General features: G+C 39.1%; 1 protein-coding gene across 3 annotated transcripts in view; it reads right to left on the bottom strand.

The window, feature by feature from the left end:
• SCMH1 (Scm polycomb group protein homolog 1) overlaps nt 1-19,223 on the bottom strand; it is a 1,495,203-nt gene that overhangs the window by 68,458 nt on the left and 1,407,522 nt on the right. For all 3 annotated transcript variants that reach the window (XM_044062427.1, XM_044062428.1, XM_044062429.1), the window contains one exon: nt 14,790-14,932. In XM_044062427.1, the coding sequence (XP_043918362.1) occupies nt 14,790-14,932 (143 nt within the window). The remainder of the gene's footprint in view (nt 1-14,789; nt 14,933-19,223) is intronic.

Here is a 19,223-nt window from a genome sequence, read left to right as displayed (position 1 = left end):
AAGAAAGCTCTGAAGGGCTTGGAGACCAAACCACAACTTTTCTTTCTTCAACTCTGCTCAAGCTGGTTTGAGTGCAAGGAAGTTGGCCTTAAGTTTTGGAAGTTGGTTGGCTGTTACAGCCTTTGCAGGATATAACCCTATAATTGAGGCTACTGCAACATAGATCAATATAACTAATACTGAATGATGCACAGTGTGGACAGTCAATGCACAGTCAATGCGCAGTCTGGGTGGGGTGTAGTACTGCATGCATGTTTTACTTTATGTTGTCTCTTTCATTGCCCATATTTGTGAACCAAGCACTACATCTTTGCCAGTGTTGCAACATACTGCACCCTTCTCGGCCTCACATGGGATTCCCCTACAGCCAGTTCCTTTGATGACTCCTCACATGACTCCTCGACTGCTAGAACCATGCTGTGCAGATGACAAACATCTTGCTGCAGGCCTCCAGGGCATAATGCAGCACACCACCAGAGGTACCTAAGTAATGGAAGTGGGTCTTCAACATTCCAAACACATGCTCAATGATAAAAGTCTGCAGCAGTGTGGTTTTGAAATATATCACAACTATGGTCTGAGGTAAGGTGTTATAAGCCATAACTCAAGGGTGTATGTGGCATCACCTGCTACACTTGGGTGAGGGTAACTTTAGTTTGAGTGAACTGCGGACTATACACCTATTGACTTATTTCTGCAGTCTGGGAGGGATGCGTGCAATTACTAATTAGATGACCTTTTGGGAACTCACCCTGCACAAGGCACTGGTATTAGCTATACATATGCCAGATGACAGAATCATGAGAACTGCCTGGATAGTGCAGAGGCACATTGTTTCTTATATCCTGTGCACTGAGCACCTGGCATGATGCAGTGAAGCCCTTCTAGTTGATATAATAGATGCCATGTGCACAAGGTAGAGTTTTGATTGTAATATAGGTGCAGTCAATGGCCACTAGAACATCAAGGAAACAGGCTATTTCATAACATTTCTTAAAATGCCAATGTGATTCCACATGATGAAGACATGTCTACATACTCCAGTATGGTGTTTTTGTTCATGTGGTAGTGTTCAACAATGTCTCAGCTGCAGATGTCATGGCAGGTCAGCAGCACATAGACCCATCTGTGATGCAGAAGGCAACTGCAAGCAATGTTGTGGTCACTGGGTGTGAGAGTGGCCACTGACGTGCTGTTCACCTAATGCAGACACTATTTCGAGTGTCTTTGCATAGTCAGTATATCTATGCATTAAGAAATCACAGTGTATGGATTCGCTGCTCACTGTTGTTCATCATTCAAGTTTTGTTTCTGAATCACTCCACTATGTTGTCCTCAGAACTGTCTTCACTTCCATGTCTCACATCTGCATACCATTATACATTGTTTGCAAATGATGCTTACAGTGCTAATTTCCATGGCAATGCAACTGTGCTACATGTCTCTGAATCACCTCTATCCTCCATGTTACCACTCAACATGGTATTTTGTCTGCCATAGTGAGTTAACTGTTTCTGAATACCCCCATCGCTTGGGCTGGCTGTTCCTAATATGACAAATTCTTTATTTTGTTGGATAAAAGCACTAACTCATGTACTTTATTAAACTAAAGTACTTTGTTTGTGTGTATGTACATACACACAATCTATATATGTAAGGTACCAGACATTAAAAAAAAAGGAGAATGTAAATTGAAGCAGATCATTCTCATCACTAGCAGTCACAATGAAAATAAATTACAGTACATAGATTGTAGCTGTACTCTTTCCTAAGCCTGCTTAGTTCACATCACCCAAAAAATGAAGCTAATACTAGAGAGAGAGCTCTTACAAAGACAATGTTTGTGTGTGCACATAGGTCAAAAACAGACAAAAGGTCTTTTGCAAAGATAATGCATTGGAATATCCAACTGAGACAGTTCATATGTGTGTGTGTGTGTGTGTGTGTGAGGGGGGGGGGCACACATGATTATATAACCACCTGCTGAAATACAAGCAAGTCAACAACACAAATAATTGAAAATACTCAGAATACAAAAGCAAACCTGAGTAAAATCAATAGCTACCCAGTACACAACAATGAGATACCCTACATCCTAGCCTGCAAAAATTAAAGTTAATAGTATATTTTAAAACTCCCATTACACAGCTGTTTTTACTAAACAGCCAAAAGTCTGACTATAACATGAAAAAAACAGTGAAAACAAACTTCAAAACTCAAAGAGATGGATGCAAAGGAAACAAATGAAAATGTTAGCTCTTTCGTCCTATTTTAATATGTTCAGAACTTCATCAAAAAAAAAACAAAGGTAAGTGTAAAAGCAAGGAAGACATTTAAAACGTCCACCCCAAGTCAGATGATCTTACTGACCAATCACAGACCACAATGCTTCACAAGTTCTTTAAGTGATATCATCTAAAACAACTTAAAACATTTCACAGCTTGAATGAAACATATCTGCAATGTAAACCTTTTACAAATATAACCAGTAAAAAAAAAAAAAAAAAAAATATATATACATATATATATATACACACACACACACACACACATACACACACACACACACACACAGATACATTTTATATATATATATATATATATATATATATATGGATCTACTTCAGTAGATCAAACTTTTACTACTTCGAACCACATATGGCAGAGACCATATGTTCGAATTCGTAAAAGTTCGAACACTGACGTAAAACCACATAAAACCAAAAAACACAAAACTAAATGTCTACAGCAGGAGGGCTATGACCCCCTGCATCCCTCTTACTTAAATATACCAACTCCGAGATCGCATTACATTGCGGAAATGGGAAATCTTCTTTTCCACTCTGTACGGAGATCTCCATTCAGTCAGATTGGACTTTTACAAGTTCGAACATATGGTCTCGGCCATATGTGGTTTGAACTTATAGATGTTCGATCTACTGAAGGGGACCCATATCTATCTATCTATATATATATATATATATATATATATATATATATATATATGTATATGTGTGTGTGTGTGTGTGTGTATGTAAATGTTTGTGTAAAAATGTATATAAAATCCTATATAAAAACCTAAAATCAGAGCATCTGTGTAAGAATAAAACGCTTTAAATTAATGTGTTCATTAAGACCTGGTTGTCTATCAGCTGCGAGCCTCATTTGCAATTCAGCCTCACCGCATTCCAGCAGAACATTATAGATGCCCACAAAACCTTCCATACTTACTTGGTTCGACACAAAAACTAAATTTTCTAAAACCATCACAAGACAAAGAGTGCTTAGCAACTGCTTTATTTACATCTCTCTTTTTAATAGCCATGTGGTCGTATACACATTGGAAAGTTTCCTAACAGTCTTTCCTATATAAAAACTGGTGCATGATTGACAGCTGGCTATGTAAACAACACAGCTGGAGTTACAATCATACCTGTTTCTGGCTGTGATGTTTTTGTCCACACATTCAATAAACACACTTGAACAGTCACTTGTACATCTACAGTACATCTACAATATCTGCACTTTCCGCATTTGAAAGTGCCTACTCCCTCCACAAAATCTTTGATGACTGAAGATTTTTGCTAAATAAAAGATGGTTTACTACCAAGGGTAGTAACCATCTCATGATTCCCTTGGATAATTTTCCAGTTGTATACTATAATGTCTCAAATGACTCCGTCAGTTGAAACTGGGAGAGGGAATGCCCCTGTGAAAGTATTCTGTCGATCAAAAACAGTATTTGTAGGTGTATTAGTGCACGGTGAGTCTTGATTCTCATTAGTGGATTTGAGTATAGGCTTAGCTTTTCCATCTCTAAGCACAACCACCTCTTGGATTATACTGTCCAATAACATCAGAGAATAGTCTCTGTTTAGAAACATGACTGTTTTTCAGCCTCAGCCAAAAAGACAAGTGTCAAAGCTTGTCAGCCTGCTAAGCTGTATGTACTGAGCTCTGAGCACTGAGTTTTTCACATGGAAAGGATGTATACTAACTAGTGTTGTGCAGGTAACTGTTCATAAAAGTGTCTTTTCTATATATTTAACTAACACACCAGCACTTTTGTTGAGTTTTAAATTAACATCCAAGTAGTTAATATCCCTACCTTTGCCACTGATGGTAAACTTCAAAAAATCAGTCGTACAAAGACAAACCGAACTCAGCACTTGTATCTCTCCAAATGAAAATCAGGTCATCAATAAATCTCTTGTAAAACATAATGTTGTCAAAGTGTTCATGCACGGTGATGAAATGTGTTCCCAACTGACCATTGTTTTGATTAATGCAGGTGTATAAGGAGACCACATCAGTGCTTACAAAGAAATAATCCTGGTCTAAGCTGTTTAAGTGACTTAGAAATTCCAAGAGTCTTTAAGGTAAAATAGTGACTTCTGTACTACCGGATTCAATATGTACTTAAGAAAGATGGTTTTGTAAAAATCAGCAGCAACTTTAGTTCTGAAAGGTGGGTTAATTTGATCTTTATGCAACTTTGATATGTCAAAAAGGCATGCCATCCTTGGATGATCCAATTTAAGAAAAGTGTACATCTCGTAATCTAGGTCATTCTGACAGAAAAGGTTGAATAAAACAATATTGAGCTAAATTGCTTTTTAACCATCAACTCCGAGTCCTCTTCCTAACATGAACCATCAAGTTTTAAATGGAGCATTCTTATGCTGCAGAATCCATAAGCACTACGGTGCCACACTTGTCCACTTTCATGACATGAATATTATTGTTGCTGCTCAGATCTTGTAAAGCCATTCTATCATCGTAATTAAGACTGTAAAACTTTGGTTAGCATCCCACTTGTTTTCTAAGATTGTTTTCGCAAGTCTCATAGAACACCTGCAATGTCTGGTGCAAGGTGGGACTATAGCTGCTTTTAGTAAAAGACTTGGTGTTAGTGCCTTGATAACTAGGAATCTCTCGCAATATAAATATTTCAAATTAAGCTTGCGAATGAATAGTTTCAACTCTGTTATAAACTTAACCAGGTTGGCATTCTGTGTTGGAATAAAAGGTAAAACCCTTTCTTAAAACAGATAGCTGATGCTCAATCAATGTAATTTGGCTAAGGTTAACAATGATGTTACTTTCATTTAATAATGTTTCCTCTGTTTTCCCCTTTTTCTCCCCTTTTCCTGTTCCTTGCCATCGAATAGCCTTTATGTTTGACTTGGGGTGGGGTAAAAGCAGCAGAGGATAAAACTGGAGGTTCGTTAAAATTAGAATCAATTAATTCACATGAGGTGTTAATAAATTCATTATTTAGTTCAGTGCTGGGCACATCGTGGTTACTGTGTGTGCCATCAACATGAGTTTGTGAAAAGGGCTACACTTCACTTGTGTCTTTCTTGTTGTTAAGAATATATGGAGTTCACATATGGTAAGCTTCAGTATCAATGGCAAGCTTTTTTTGCTTTTTGTTGATAATAGAAGCAAACCTCCCAGCTTTAGCTTTAATACCATCATACAAGCCTCTAAATGATGTGAAGCCATGACAATGTCCAGTTCAACAGACTTGATCTGTGTCTGGTGGTGTGCAACCAATAGTTTCACTGCATCGAACCCCGTTCTATTGAAAAGTTAAACTAAATCAATGAAAAGCTTGTGCCCAGGGTTGACACCATTTGGAAATTTATAAATACATAGGCCAAAAGTTACTTCCTCAGTTCTAATACATTCCTGCAAGTAATGGACCTCATATTGTAAATTCTTGATTCTCAAAGCACCTTTCAAGTTTAAAAATGTTACTTTTACAACCACCAGGTTTAATGCACTGCTCTGTTAGTGTATGAATCACCAAACAAAACATTTACTGGCTTCCCGAAAGGGTTAGAAACATTATTAGTCAAATCTTTAACATCAGTACTCGAAGCTGGAACACCACCATCGTTCTGTTGTCAAATTGTTCACTGCATTCTGAATCACACCATTCTACAAACAGTTCTGTTCTGTGTTACAACCAGTGGAAATTGGGTGTGCTATTTCTAAACTGCCTTTGAAAGCCTGAAAAAAAAAACATACTTCTGAAACAGTCCTTAGGCACAGAATGAAAAGAAAGGTCAAGGTTACAATCTTGAGAAAAAATCTCTCTCATAGAGCATGCCATTCTGCCTGTTGTTTAAAAGTCTGACTATGTTAACATTAAAAGGAATTCTGTAACACCATCTGTTTTTTTTTCTCCACTGTTTACCTGCTTTAAGGATTTTTGGGGAAGGCAAACTCACCTGCACCCCTACACCACACTACTACATACATACCAACTCCGAGACAGAACAATAGTGAAGAAAGGAGATCTTTTCTAATACCCACTACTATGCAATCTTGCTTCGTTTCACTGCAGTTAGTCAAATATTCTGCCTGGGTAAATTACACTGTTAGTCTCTCAGTCAATAAAAAAGTCAGTCAGTCTGCTATCAGGTTTCTACATTGTGTGTGTGTGTGTGTGTGTGTGTGTGTGTGTGTGTGTGTGTGTGTATATATATATATATATATATATATATATATATATATATATATATATATACACATACATATATATACACATACATATATATATATATATATATATATATATCTATATCTATATCTATATATATATATATATATATCTATATATATACATACATATATCTATATATACATACATATATCTATATATACATACATATATCTATATATATATCTATATATACATACATACGCGCACACACACACACATACGTATACATACGTGTGTGTGTCTGTATGTATGCGTACATACATATACATATATGTATATACACATAGGTGTGTGTATATATATATATATATATATACACACACACACACACACACACACACACACACACACATATATATATATATATATATATATATATATATATATATATACATACATGCACACACTTATTTAGGATGTACACAAGTGTGTCAGCTTTTACACAACACCATAAAAGATATAAGAAAAGCACCAGTTGTGAAGTAATAAAAGTACACCAATACAGCTCTGAGTGCTTCAGCTGTCAACATCTGACTGTTAAAAATATGAAGTCATTACATAAAGTAAGTGGTATACAAAACAAAACTGTATCTGATCGATTACAATTCCACTAATTATATTAAGAAAGTACAGTTTTGTACCTACCATAAATGTAGATGTTCGAGCGCATACACTGCTGCAGTCATTACACTTGGGTTATCCTGCCGTCAGGCGGTTCCCCAGTCGGCCTGAGTTCCAAAGTCTTGGTCCGGCGTAGTTTGCTGTCGTCTCCTCCCTGACGTCAGTGTGACAGGGGTATATAAGATGCAGCTGACGCCATTTTCTTCAGTTTTCCTTGCCCCAGATTGTCAGGTGCCCCCAAATAGGTAGGCAATTCAAATTGCTAATAAAACATACATAAGAAAAGCAAACAACTTTCAGCTACCAGCAAATACTCCCCATAGGTAGTAAAGGGTAGAAGACATAGGTACGTACCAGCAAGTAAGAGGGGAAGGAGGGAGGGTAACCTGGACTGTAGCAGTGTATACACTCGAACATCTACATTTATGGTAGGTACAAAACTGTACTATGTACATCGTGTTACACTGCTGCAGTCATTACACCTGGGTAGAATCCCAAAGCTGAGGTAGGGTGGCTGGTTCTATAAGGCATTAGGGGTGGCTATAAGGCCCTGCAGCACTGCAGTGGCGAAGCCAGCTCTGGATTTAGAGTACAGAGGCAGATGGTAATGCTTGGTGAAGGTATATACAGAACTCCAAGTTGCTGCTTCCAAAATATCCTTGGTAGGTACTCCTCTGAGGTAGGCAGTTGAAGTGGCTGTTGCCCTGGTGGAGTGAGATCTAATGCTGCTAGGTACAGGTTTCCCATGGTGTGTATAGCAGAAACGTATACAATGTCTTATCCATTTTGAAATAGTCTGTTTTGAAATGGCTTTTCCCTGTGCTCCTGCAGCATATGCTACCAATAATTGCTCAGATTTTCTGAAAGCTTTGGTTTTGTCCAAGTAGAAGCATAACTGCCTGTGAATGTACAAAGAATGCAGTAGTCTCTCCCCTTTATTCTGTGGTTTTGGATAAAATGTTGGCACGTGAATAGTTTGGTTTAGAGCCACACTGGATACCACCTTTGGAATAAACGTAGGGTTAATTCTTAAAGACACCCTGTCCTGGTGGAAAATGAGGAAAGGTTCCACTGCCATTAGTGCCTGTAATTCTGAAACTCTTTGTGCTGATGTTATTGCCAGGAGCAGAGCAGTTTTCCAAGAGATATATTTTAATTCTGCTGTGTTAGCTGGCTCAAAAGGAGGTAAAGTTAATTTTTCCAAAACAAAGTTGAGGTCCCATGTTGGAGTAGGTGCTCTATGGGGCGGTCTTATGTTTTTAGCAAAGGATTAGAGAAAATTGGTGGATCCGTGTTGTAATGTGCAGAGATGGCAGAGGCGTGGATCTTGATGGATGAGAAGGAGAGGCCTTTGTCCAGCATCTCAGTTAAATATTGTAGTATCTGAGGAATGTTTGGGACAAGAGGGTCAAGGCTGTGAGCTTGGTTCCTGGCACAGAATCTCTTCCATTTATCCGAATAGGCTTTCCTGGTACTAGGTCTTCTGGCCTCCAGAATGACATCCATAACAGCTTTGGAGAGAGGCATTGCTCGCTTGACTAAGGAATCTTCCATGAAGCTAGGTTTAAGGTCTTTAGCAGGCTGTGTAGTATCTGATTGTTGTGCTAAGTCAGCAGATGTGGGATATGAGGCAAAATCCAGGGTGGTCCTTGTGCTAAGTTCTTTAAGATTGGGTACCAGTGCTGGCGTGGCCAGTCTGGTGCAATCAGGATCATCTTTGGCTCTTCTTGCCTGGCGTTTGTGAGTACCTTTGGCAGGAGAGGTAGTGGTGGGAAAGCATATACTTGTAGGTTTTTCCAGCTGAATGAGAGGGCATCCACTTTCCATGCTTGTGGATGGTAACTCCTTGTGCAGAATTTCTGTAGCTGGCAGTTCATTGGGGATGCAAACAGATCTATGTCCAGGCTCCACCATTTCTGTATTATCGTTCTGAATATTTGTGGATTCAATTCCCATTCGTGGGGATCCATGATGTTTCTGCTTAAGTCATCTGCCAGTGTGTTTTCTCTCCTGGCAGGAATTGTGCTTGCAGATGAACTTGATAGTTTAGAGCTGTGTTCCACAAGGTCATGGCTTGTCTGCAGAGAGGGTAGCAGTGAGTGCCCCCCTTGCTTATTTACCACATAACTGTGGTGTTGTCTATCTTTAGTAGTAGTAGTAGTAGTTGTCCTGGATGCAGCAAGTCCTTGAAAGCTATAAGGGCATTTTGTACAGCTAGCATCTCTTTTTGATTGATGTGAAGATGCCTTTGTTCTGTGGGCCACTTGCCCTGAATACATTTGCCTGCCATGTGTGCTCCCCAGGAGTAATCTGATGCATCTGTTGTCAGTGTTTGCCTGGCTGTGGGTTGAGTAAAAGGCTGTCCCTTGTTGAGGTGACAAGCTTGAGCCCACCATTGAAACTCCTGTTGAAGGCAAGGAATTAGTGGTATAACTGTTTCCAAACTTTGACAGTGTTGAGACCATGCATTCTTTAGGTACCATTGTAGTTTCCTCATATGCAGTCTGGCATATGGAATTAGTAGTATGCAAGATGCCATGTAACCCAAAGCCTGCAGAATTTTTCTTGTAGGGAGTTGGGTCTTTGTTGCCATCAATTGAAAGTATTGAGTCAGTTGTCCTTGCTTGTCTGGTGTGAGATAAGCCATCTGGGCCATTGTGTTCAAGCTGGCACCCAGGAATATTATCTCTTCTGAGGGCACTAGTTTTGATTTCTTTTCGTTTACTGTGTACCCCAGGCAACTTAATAACTTTTGTACAAACGCCAGATGCTTTAGAAGAATGTCCTTGCTCTCTGCTTGAATCAGGCAGTCATTCAGGTACGGATACATTTGAATTCCTTTCTGTCTGCAAAATGCAATTACTGGTGCCGGGCAATTTGTGAAGACCCTGGGCGCAGTAGATAAGCCAAAGGGCAGTGCAGAGAATTGATAGTGCATTGAACCAGCTATGAATCTGAGGTATCTTCTGCAGTTTTGTCTGATAGGGACATGCAGATATGCCGCCTTGAGGTCCAAGGTCACGAGCCAAGCTTTATTGCCCAGCATGGGAAGAAGCTGCTGCAGTGTCAACATTTTGAATTTCGGAACATCCAGGTAAGTGTTTAGAGAAGAAAGATCCAGAATGGGCCTCCAGGCTTTGTCCTTTCTGGGAACCAGAAAGAGTCTTGAGTAAAATCCTTGTCCTTGCTCCTGTGGTGGTACCTTTTGAATAGCTCTCATATCCATGAGTGCTGTAATTTGTTTTTGAGCCTCTGCCCATTGATTGAATTTTCTACCAAAATAATGTTGGGCAAAATCAAACTGACGTTTAATAGTGCGCTTGTTAAACCTAGCATAAAACGACAACCAGTGACGTCGTGGTCTGGGCCTAGGCATGGGATACAATAAGAATGGAAATCCTTATGAGGTATTTGCTTCCCACAAGAAATACAGTTATTAACTTTTACTGACATCGGTTTGAGGCAAGAAAAAGTTTCCCCAATGGGGTACTTAGCTTTGTAGAAGACTTCGGTTCTGGAGTCGGAATGAAAATCTCAGGAGACGGCCGACTGGCACTTGCGAACTGCTTTTGCTTTGGGCACCGTGCGGTAAGAAAGACTGGAGAAAATGGCGTCGGCTGCATCTTATATACCCCTGTCGAACTGACGTCAGGGAGGAGGAGACAGCAACTGACGCCGGACCAAGACTTTAGAACTCAGGCCGACTGGGGAACCGTCTGACGGCAGGATAACCCAAGTGTAATGACTGCAGCAGTGTAACACGATGAACATCATTAACAATCTGCAGTAGTAATGCCTAGGGAACGTTTTTTTTTTAATGTTTAACAAAGTCCTGCTCAGACTTGTCCGGGAATTCATGAAGAGGTCTACTGTAAAAAGTACAGCTTGTGCTAAAAAGGCCCTGCTCCTATGACATCGTATTTAACAATTCAGAGACATGATAGCCACAATGGCGAAAGACCTCATTATCAGCTAATTTGCATGTGTATGAACTGCAGTTACTACTGATTCATGTAGATCATATAGGCAGTGGCATTCCCTCATTTACCCTCATACACACAAGTGCACATTCAGGCATACACACACCAACTACAGTCCCCATACCTGTCCTGACTTATCTGCCCTCCCCCATCTACTGTTTATCCCCACCCTCCTGATCTCCATAACAGTTTAAATGCTGGTATGGCTCCACTCTAGTTTCCCTAACCTCAGATCCCATAACAGTTTAAGTGCCAGTATGGCTCCTTTGTATTTTCCATGGTGTTGTTTCCTCCTACTCCCGATCCCCACACTGCTGTTGGTGCTACTATGGCCCTTATGTTTACAGTAATCCCTGGTATCTAGTGACACCCCCCCCATCCCCGTACTGCTTTAGTGTTCACTACTGTAATGTGGTGGGACCCACCATGTTGATCTAGATGTACAAGTGATTCTTTAACTTGTTGGTCTGTAGATGCCTTTCTGAAGGCATTCCCAGGGTGATAGCACATGTCTAATTAGCATCTGTCTCTTCTCCAGACACCCTCATTAGCATTCAGTACAGACGCAAGGCCAGGTCTACATGGTGCTGTGCACCTACATGACAGCACTGTGCAACACATGTTACAGTTGTTCCTGAAACTCAAAAGGTTGCCCTGACATGCACACGAAGGTGGACAAGTTATATACCTTTTTGAAACTCCCAACTTGCTGAACAACTGCTCCTCAGCATCAGACAAACCTCTAGAAATTTAATTTGGAATTAATCACTAACCTTGATTAGTACTTGCCCAGTTTGAAAAGGCTGGCTTAATTTTTGAAGTTAAAGACACAAGATTGCGACATTTTAAGAGAAGGGGTTTGTTAAGTTTAGCAGAGGTTAAGATGCATTAAACATCCTAACATTAGCAGTAATACAAATACATAGGCCTCTATAGTTTATGACGTGGGACTGGCCTAAGCATAGAATGGCCTGTTCTGTAACACAAAATTTATCTACCTTAAAAGGGACAACAGTAACAGCAAAAAATCCTGCAGATGTTTTAAGAGATCTTTGATGGTATAATGGAATATGCAATTTCTTATGGACTATAAAAAAAATCTACACTTGTTAAACTGGTTATCTTTGATTTTGTCTGATAATTCTCCTTACATGGGCAAAATCTTTCTGACATGAGACACTGAAAGAAATTCAGTTCTTAGCTCTTCCCATGCAGTTTTGCATGCCCTTTAAGTGATATCTGGTATCGGTCAAATTTGCCAAATCAAAATCTGAGCAAGTGCTTCAGTTTCAATGGCAAAATGAAAGACCCATAGGTGTTAATTTACTATCTGTACTGGATCATCTGGAGTTCTTCTGTCTGAGTTCCTGTTAAGTACTTGATGCCAACTATTGAACGTTCCTAAGCTACCATTCCTTACTGAAAGTGCATGGTGGTAGTGCTGTGTGTGGCTTTTTAGTCTTAATCTCAACTCCCTATAAACAGCCAATTATCTTCCCTAGAAGAGAACAGAACAGTAAATAGCTAAAGAAGATCACTTCAAAAATATAATGCAAGCTGTAAAATCTCTCATGTACTGGAGAAAAGGTGAAGCTGAACAACAAGGCTTGCTCATTATTATGCACTGCAGCTCAGATTCTCAAACACTTCCATCTCTGCTGCATCTTGAAATTCCCATGTAAAGTTTTTTTCCAACTCTGTATTAGGGTGTGCATGGATTGTAATAAACTATCATAACAATAAGCACATTCCTGTTTGATATATTTACCCATAAAGGACTGGGATTAACAATCCTTTGATGCTCATATGTAATTTAGCCTATACAACATAATGTCTGTATAAGCTAACGAACCATTTTAAACAGTAAACAAAGATTTTATGTTCAACATACAACATGCATATTTTAATGTTTATACCTTTTCAGTGGTGAGGTTAATTAGTTGACTATAGTTATACATCCCTACAACAAGGCAGGCAAGAAGACTTGTGTGTCAGAGGGACATGCAGCAAGTAAGCAGCAGATCATCACTTTGCTATACTACCTTCCCTGAAATAACAGTGTAAGATCAAGTTGCTGAAGTAGTGATTCATCTATAGTACAGACTGGGGGGAACTACGGACAAGACTTACAAATACAGGCTGAGCTGATCTTTCCATTAACTCAAATCTCTGATTATACATTATCGAGTTCAACGATGAAAAGACTGACTGTCCAAAAATCCGGACATGGGTATACCAAGTCCGAGACTGCCAAGTCTTTAAGGGAATATTCCTTTTTTTCTGAGGCATATGTACATGTGTGTGCGTGTGTATACATACATATACACACAGAGGTATATTTATAAATCAAATTGTAAAAAAGTCACAGACAAATTGCTGAGCAAAAATTCCAAGAAAGACGAAAGCCCTAGCTAAACTAGGGCTTTCACTCATCAAATACTTTAAATCTTCTGTAGTTGAGGCCTATGGGATACATGCAAATAACCCCTTAAGGACATATCGGTGTTAAAGTTACGTGGCTTCTAAATGTCCATGACTTTTCACTTTTTAAGTCTTTACTGGCTTATTTGGGTCAATGAAGCCAAAATCCACAAGCTACACACATGCCATGTTTCACCCTTTTCAGAGCTTGTCAGTATATAGTAAGTGGACTGTTTTGCCATACTTTGGAAATACACAGCTTAAGTCTAAACCTGATGTCCATAAACATTAAGGTGTCTGCAAAATATCCCAAATAACATCCAAATTAAAGGGTAAAAAAAAAATCTAACATCCAAGAAAGATTCAGCTAAGCTGGAAAGTGATAAGTCATGGGCATTCATAAGCTATGTAGTTGAAACACTGACATGTCCTTAAAGGGTAATTTTATACAAGCCATGGGCCTTCAGCAGAGGAGGCTTAAGGTGGTTCATAGTGAAGACTCTCGCTCTCTATATATACATTTAAGTTTGGGGGGGTTAACTCCCACATGAGGAGAGCAGGGGACTTGCACCTTGCAAAAAAGGAGTTTAAAGGTGAAACGTGAGGTGTGATTATTCACTCTTTTCCTGTACTTTTGGTGTCTGAGGGCTTGACAATGTGAGTCTTGAGATTTCAACAGGAATCCCCATCTAAAGTCAGAGCCTAGAGCACAAAGCAGCTAAACAAGCCTAAGTAAGAGAGAGTGTCTGGATAGGCTAAAACAAAACAAAAACATTTCCATTCTTTGTAGTATGAATGCACAAGATAATCCACAGCCAAACCCCTAATCCTAAATAAAATGTGTAGCTATGTGCAGCTGTTAAATGGGGTCAAATTGTGGGGTTAAGGCAGAGTAAAGACTTCAGGAAGAGGTGCTGCACTGTCTGGGGTTCTACTTTAGCAAAAGTTTCAGGACATTACTTATAATCCTTCCACTTGGATAAACAAAGTACAGGACAGGACTCTATCAAAGTGTCCGTTTTCTCTTCCCAACCTTTACATTCTCAGGGAAGACGTCTCTTTACTTCCATTTTTGATGATGACCTTTTAACCCTTCCATTAACTATGCTCGTCTTGTCAATATAATTTTATAAAGATGGCTTACAAACTTACAACACACAATCTTCTCATAATGTAAAGTGAGTAAAATAGACTTCTCTCAAACTCATTAAACACTCTCTATGTCACATTTTCAGTACAAGCAAAAGTTATACATGTTTTCTGAAGAGGTCCGCATGAGGTCCTAGCTGAGGATCTGCATCTCTTACAAACTGCATCACATCCTCTACTGTCCATGCTGAAGGGTCCCTTACGCTGGATCGGGGCTGATCTCTAGGTCCCATGTATCTGTCTGAACCTGTTATAAAGCAGATGACAGTGAGTCAATATTATATGTACATACACTGAAACATTCATTCCATTTATGTCACTCTAAACCATTATCACATAATAATCTACTATTACTGTAAAGGTATTTTCCTGCTTCTCTTTTTATGTGAAAAGATAAAGGATCTTAAAGAAGAAGAAAAGAAAAGAGAGTCAAGGGAAATGCAGTTATAGGTGAAAACATAACAGTAACATCAAAGGACAAGGTATGAAGTACAGCTAATTTTCTTGTTTAAGATGTATTACAACAGCTGCCACCTGAGAAGAATTTTTGCAGAAGATAACACCTGAAGTATGGTACTTGTATTTAGAAATGCAGTTGTCTGATGTATTTGTGCATCTTACGCACTACAGTTAGCATTCCACAGCTGAGACCGTGATTCACAAACCTGAATCGTGTTACTCCAGGGTGATGTAAAACAGACCTAACAATATTTCTGAATGGTGCACAGGAGCACATGGTACACCAGTGCAGCAGAGGTTAGGTGCTGTGCAGCATGAGAGACTTTATTAGGTTATAATATACCTTGCTAACTAGCTACAAGTGTTACATTCCATTAAGATGCTGTTCCTGATACCTCCGTGTTCCGCAATCATGCCTTTCTCCGTTGCTCTGTGATCTAACACAACACCCAAGAGTGATTCAGAGCAATTATTTACTCAACAGGCATGATGTCAGAACTGGGATTATTACAGTAACATAGTAAAGCAGGAAACCAGTGCTAAGTAAGCTCACACTGGCAGAAGTTCAGAAACATCATTGTGTGGGGGAGGGACAAGTATGGCTGTCTACACCATACAGAACTCCTTTACTAGCAGAGCTATTCCTTTTTTTTTTTTTGGTTGCCCACAGCTGTCAGCCATCAGAGGTATCCCTGAATCCCTCAACCGTGTTTTGCTCTAACCCCTCACTGGCACAAATCCGGCTTACCCCTTTCTACCGGATCCTCAACTATAGGTGCTGACTGGAAAAAAATTCTAGGGTAAGCAGCCAGGGAAGGGAAGATGACATAGAAGAGATCACAACATCCCAGTACACATAGCCAGCATTACGCACCTGCCGAACCCAAGGCCGCCGGAGGTGGGGGCCCAATTATCTCCCCACTGACAATATGCAGCCAACTCGCACACAAGCGGCTGCAGGTTTCTCCTTCCTTTTTGCCCAGCTGCACTGAGTGATTCGCACCATCACCATTTCATTTTTTTTTGGTTGCCATCCCTGTAAGCTGCCTATGACATCAGCTAAAAGCTGCACTCCATCAGGTCAACTTCAGTAAAACAAAGACATGATTGGTTACAGCAGCCAGGTTAAAAATGTGTGTGTGTGTTTTTTTTTTCTTTTAAGGCAGAGATGAAGGATTGTTCCTTGTAAAGTACTTCCTGTGTCAGGAACATGTGTAGCAAACTTCTTGTTTTTCAAGAAAGTAGTTTGCTTTGCTACTTTTTCCTTTTTTAGCAGACTGTTCACTGGATTACTGGTGTGAGGGACTGAGGAGGACAAGTACTTGGGAGGGAAGCCTTTCAACAGGGATCGTTGGGACAAACCAAGATGATGCATTTTCAACTGCCCTTGTAAAGGCAATTTTTAAAGGTCTGAAAAACTGTCTTTCTATGGCCAAATTAAAAGAACTGAAGTGGTCTGTATGGAAGTAAGCAGGCTTCAGCCTGCAATTATGAAGAGTGTCAAGTGAGCAGAGGATTAGTAGCAGCCTTCCACTACAGAAAAAGGCAATTTGTTGGATGATTTTTTTTTTTTTTTTTTTTTTACTCTTTTGGGGCTGGGTGATGAAACAGAGAGAGATGAGGATTGTAACATTTTTTGCGCTGAATTCTTCTGCTAAGGGGAATGGGGGAGGGGGTGAGGAGCTGTGGATGAAAGTTTTATTTTAGCTTTGTCCAGAATTCTTGTGCTAAGAGATGGGAAGGGGGCTTGTCTGCGATAATTATTATTCAGATTTGTTTTAGTCTTTTAGTCAGTCCTGCATAGGAATATTCTTTCTTTATAATTTACTGTTGCTTTGTTCAGAATTGTGCTGAAAGGCTGGTAGTGGGGGGACAGTATCTGTGAGAATGTTGCAGAATGAACAGATGTTGTTTTAATGTATACTAATTCAAACCCTGTTATTCTAGTATTTTTTAAGCTTATAACAGCAATGTTTACAGCTATAACTGATGCTATGCCCTTGTTCTACGATAATTTTTTGCTTTGTCCAGAATTGCTGAGAGAATGTTGATAGGGGTAGTTGCTGTGAGAATGTTGTAGAATATCTACATTTTTCTATGGTATTTTTGCTCTGCCTTGCTTAAAAAATGTGAGTTCATGCAATGCAATCACTGCAAACCCTGTTCTAACATCTTTATAAGTTTATAACATGGCTATTTTAAATCCCTCATGTTACATCTTTCTCCTGCAAATATTTTTTGCTTTGTCTAGAGCTGTTCTGCTCAGAGGTTATGAAGGGGTTCAGAGGCTGTGAGAATGTTGTACAGTGTTCAGATGTTTACATGGTACTCTTTTTCTGTTCCTCACAAAATGTGGGTTCTTGCAACGAATAGTACTATAAAATCTATCATCTTTATTAGTTCATAAATTCAGTGTTTTAAATTCCTAATGTTACACCTCTGTCTTTTTTTTTTTTTTTGCTTCATCCAGAATTATTGTAGTGAGAGGTTGGTGGGGCAGGGGTGTGGACTTTGAGAATGTTGTGGACTGTTTGCTTGGCATTTGTAGTCTGTCCCTCAAAACAATTGGTTTTCTAGCAAAACTTTCGAGGACTGAAGTAAATCAAAACTAAATTATAGGAAAACACTTTTTGTCATTTTTAAAATGTTATAAAAGTATTTTTAAAACTTTTTCTCTGATGTTCAGCATTTATCCTATGCTTTCTTGCGTAGGGGCTGTGAGACAGTTGCAGAATTTACAGGCATTATTGTAATGCACGCTAATGCAAAACTTCTATTAAATTTATAAATATAATGTTTAAAAAAGGTTTTAAACTATCACTGATGATGTTGCATCTTTGTTCTACAATGACATTTTGGCATTATCCAGAATTATTTTGCTGAGATGTTGGGGGGTAGGAGCTGAGAAAATTCTGCAGTATGTACTAATTCTGTTTTAATGCACACTAATGAGAACCCTGTTATTCAACTATTTTTCTAAATTTACAGTAGCAATGTTTAAATCTGTCCCTGATGTTGCGCATTTCCTGTTTGTGGCTTTGTCTTGAATTGTTGTGCTGAGAGGTTAGGAGGGGGTAGGGGCTGTGAGAATGTTGCACAATGTTCACGTTTGCTTGACATTTTTTGTCTGTTCCTCTCAAAATGTGGGTTAATGCAATGCATGCTTCTGCAAAATCTATTATAGCAGCATCTTTATTAGTTCATAAGCCCAGTATTTTAAATCACTAATGTTATACCTTTGTCCTGGTTTTTTATTTTTGTTTGCTTTGTATAGAATTGTGCTGAAATATTGGTTGTGGGGGACAGTGGCTGAGAGAATATTGCAGAATGTACAGATGTTGTTTTAATGTATACAAATACAAACCCTGTAGATATAGTATCAAAGTTTATAACAGTAAAGTTTAAAACTATTCTGGATGTTATGCCTGTGCTATGTGATTACATTTGGCTTTGTCCAGAATTGTTGTGTTGAGAGGTTAGGAGTGGTGTAGGGGTTGTGAGAATGTCACACAACGTCCAGATGTTTGCCTGGTACTTTTGGTCTATTCCTCAAAAACAAATGTGGGTTTACACAACACATGTTATTGCAACATATGTTCTAATATCTTTATTAGTTCATAAAGCCAGTGTTTTAAATCCCTAATGTTACACGTTTGTCCTGTTTTTTTTTTTTTTGTCCAAAATTATTGCTCTGAGAGGCTGGCGGTGGGGGTGGGGGCTTTTAGAATGTTATGGACTGTTTTCTTGATATTTATGGTCTGTCTATCAAAACAATTTAGGTTTCTAGCAAAACTTTCAGTAGTGAAGAAAAGTAATACCAAATTACAGGAAACATCATTTGGTCATTTTTATAACTTTATAAAAACAACTTTAAAAGTTTTTCCCTGATGTTTAGGATTTGTCCTAAACAATCACCAACATTATGTCTTTGCTCTGCAATTGTTTTTGGCTTTGTCCAAAATTACTGTCCTGAGAAGTTGGGGGGGTGGGGGGTTGAGAATGTTGTAGAATGGTTGCCTGATATTTTTGGTCTGTCCCTTGCAAAACTGTGGCTATGTAGCAAAAAGTAGTTTTGTACC

This window comes from Protopterus annectens, chromosome 2.part1, assembly GCF_019279795.1.
Source record: "Protopterus annectens isolate FY-2018-M chromosome 2.part1, PAN1.0, whole genome shotgun sequence".
NCBI classification, from domain to species: Eukaryota; Metazoa; Chordata; order Ceratodontiformes; family Protopteridae; genus Protopterus; species Protopterus annectens.
The sequence above is the reverse complement of the archived record's forward strand: the minus strand, read 5'-3'. Positions and strand labels throughout refer to the sequence as shown.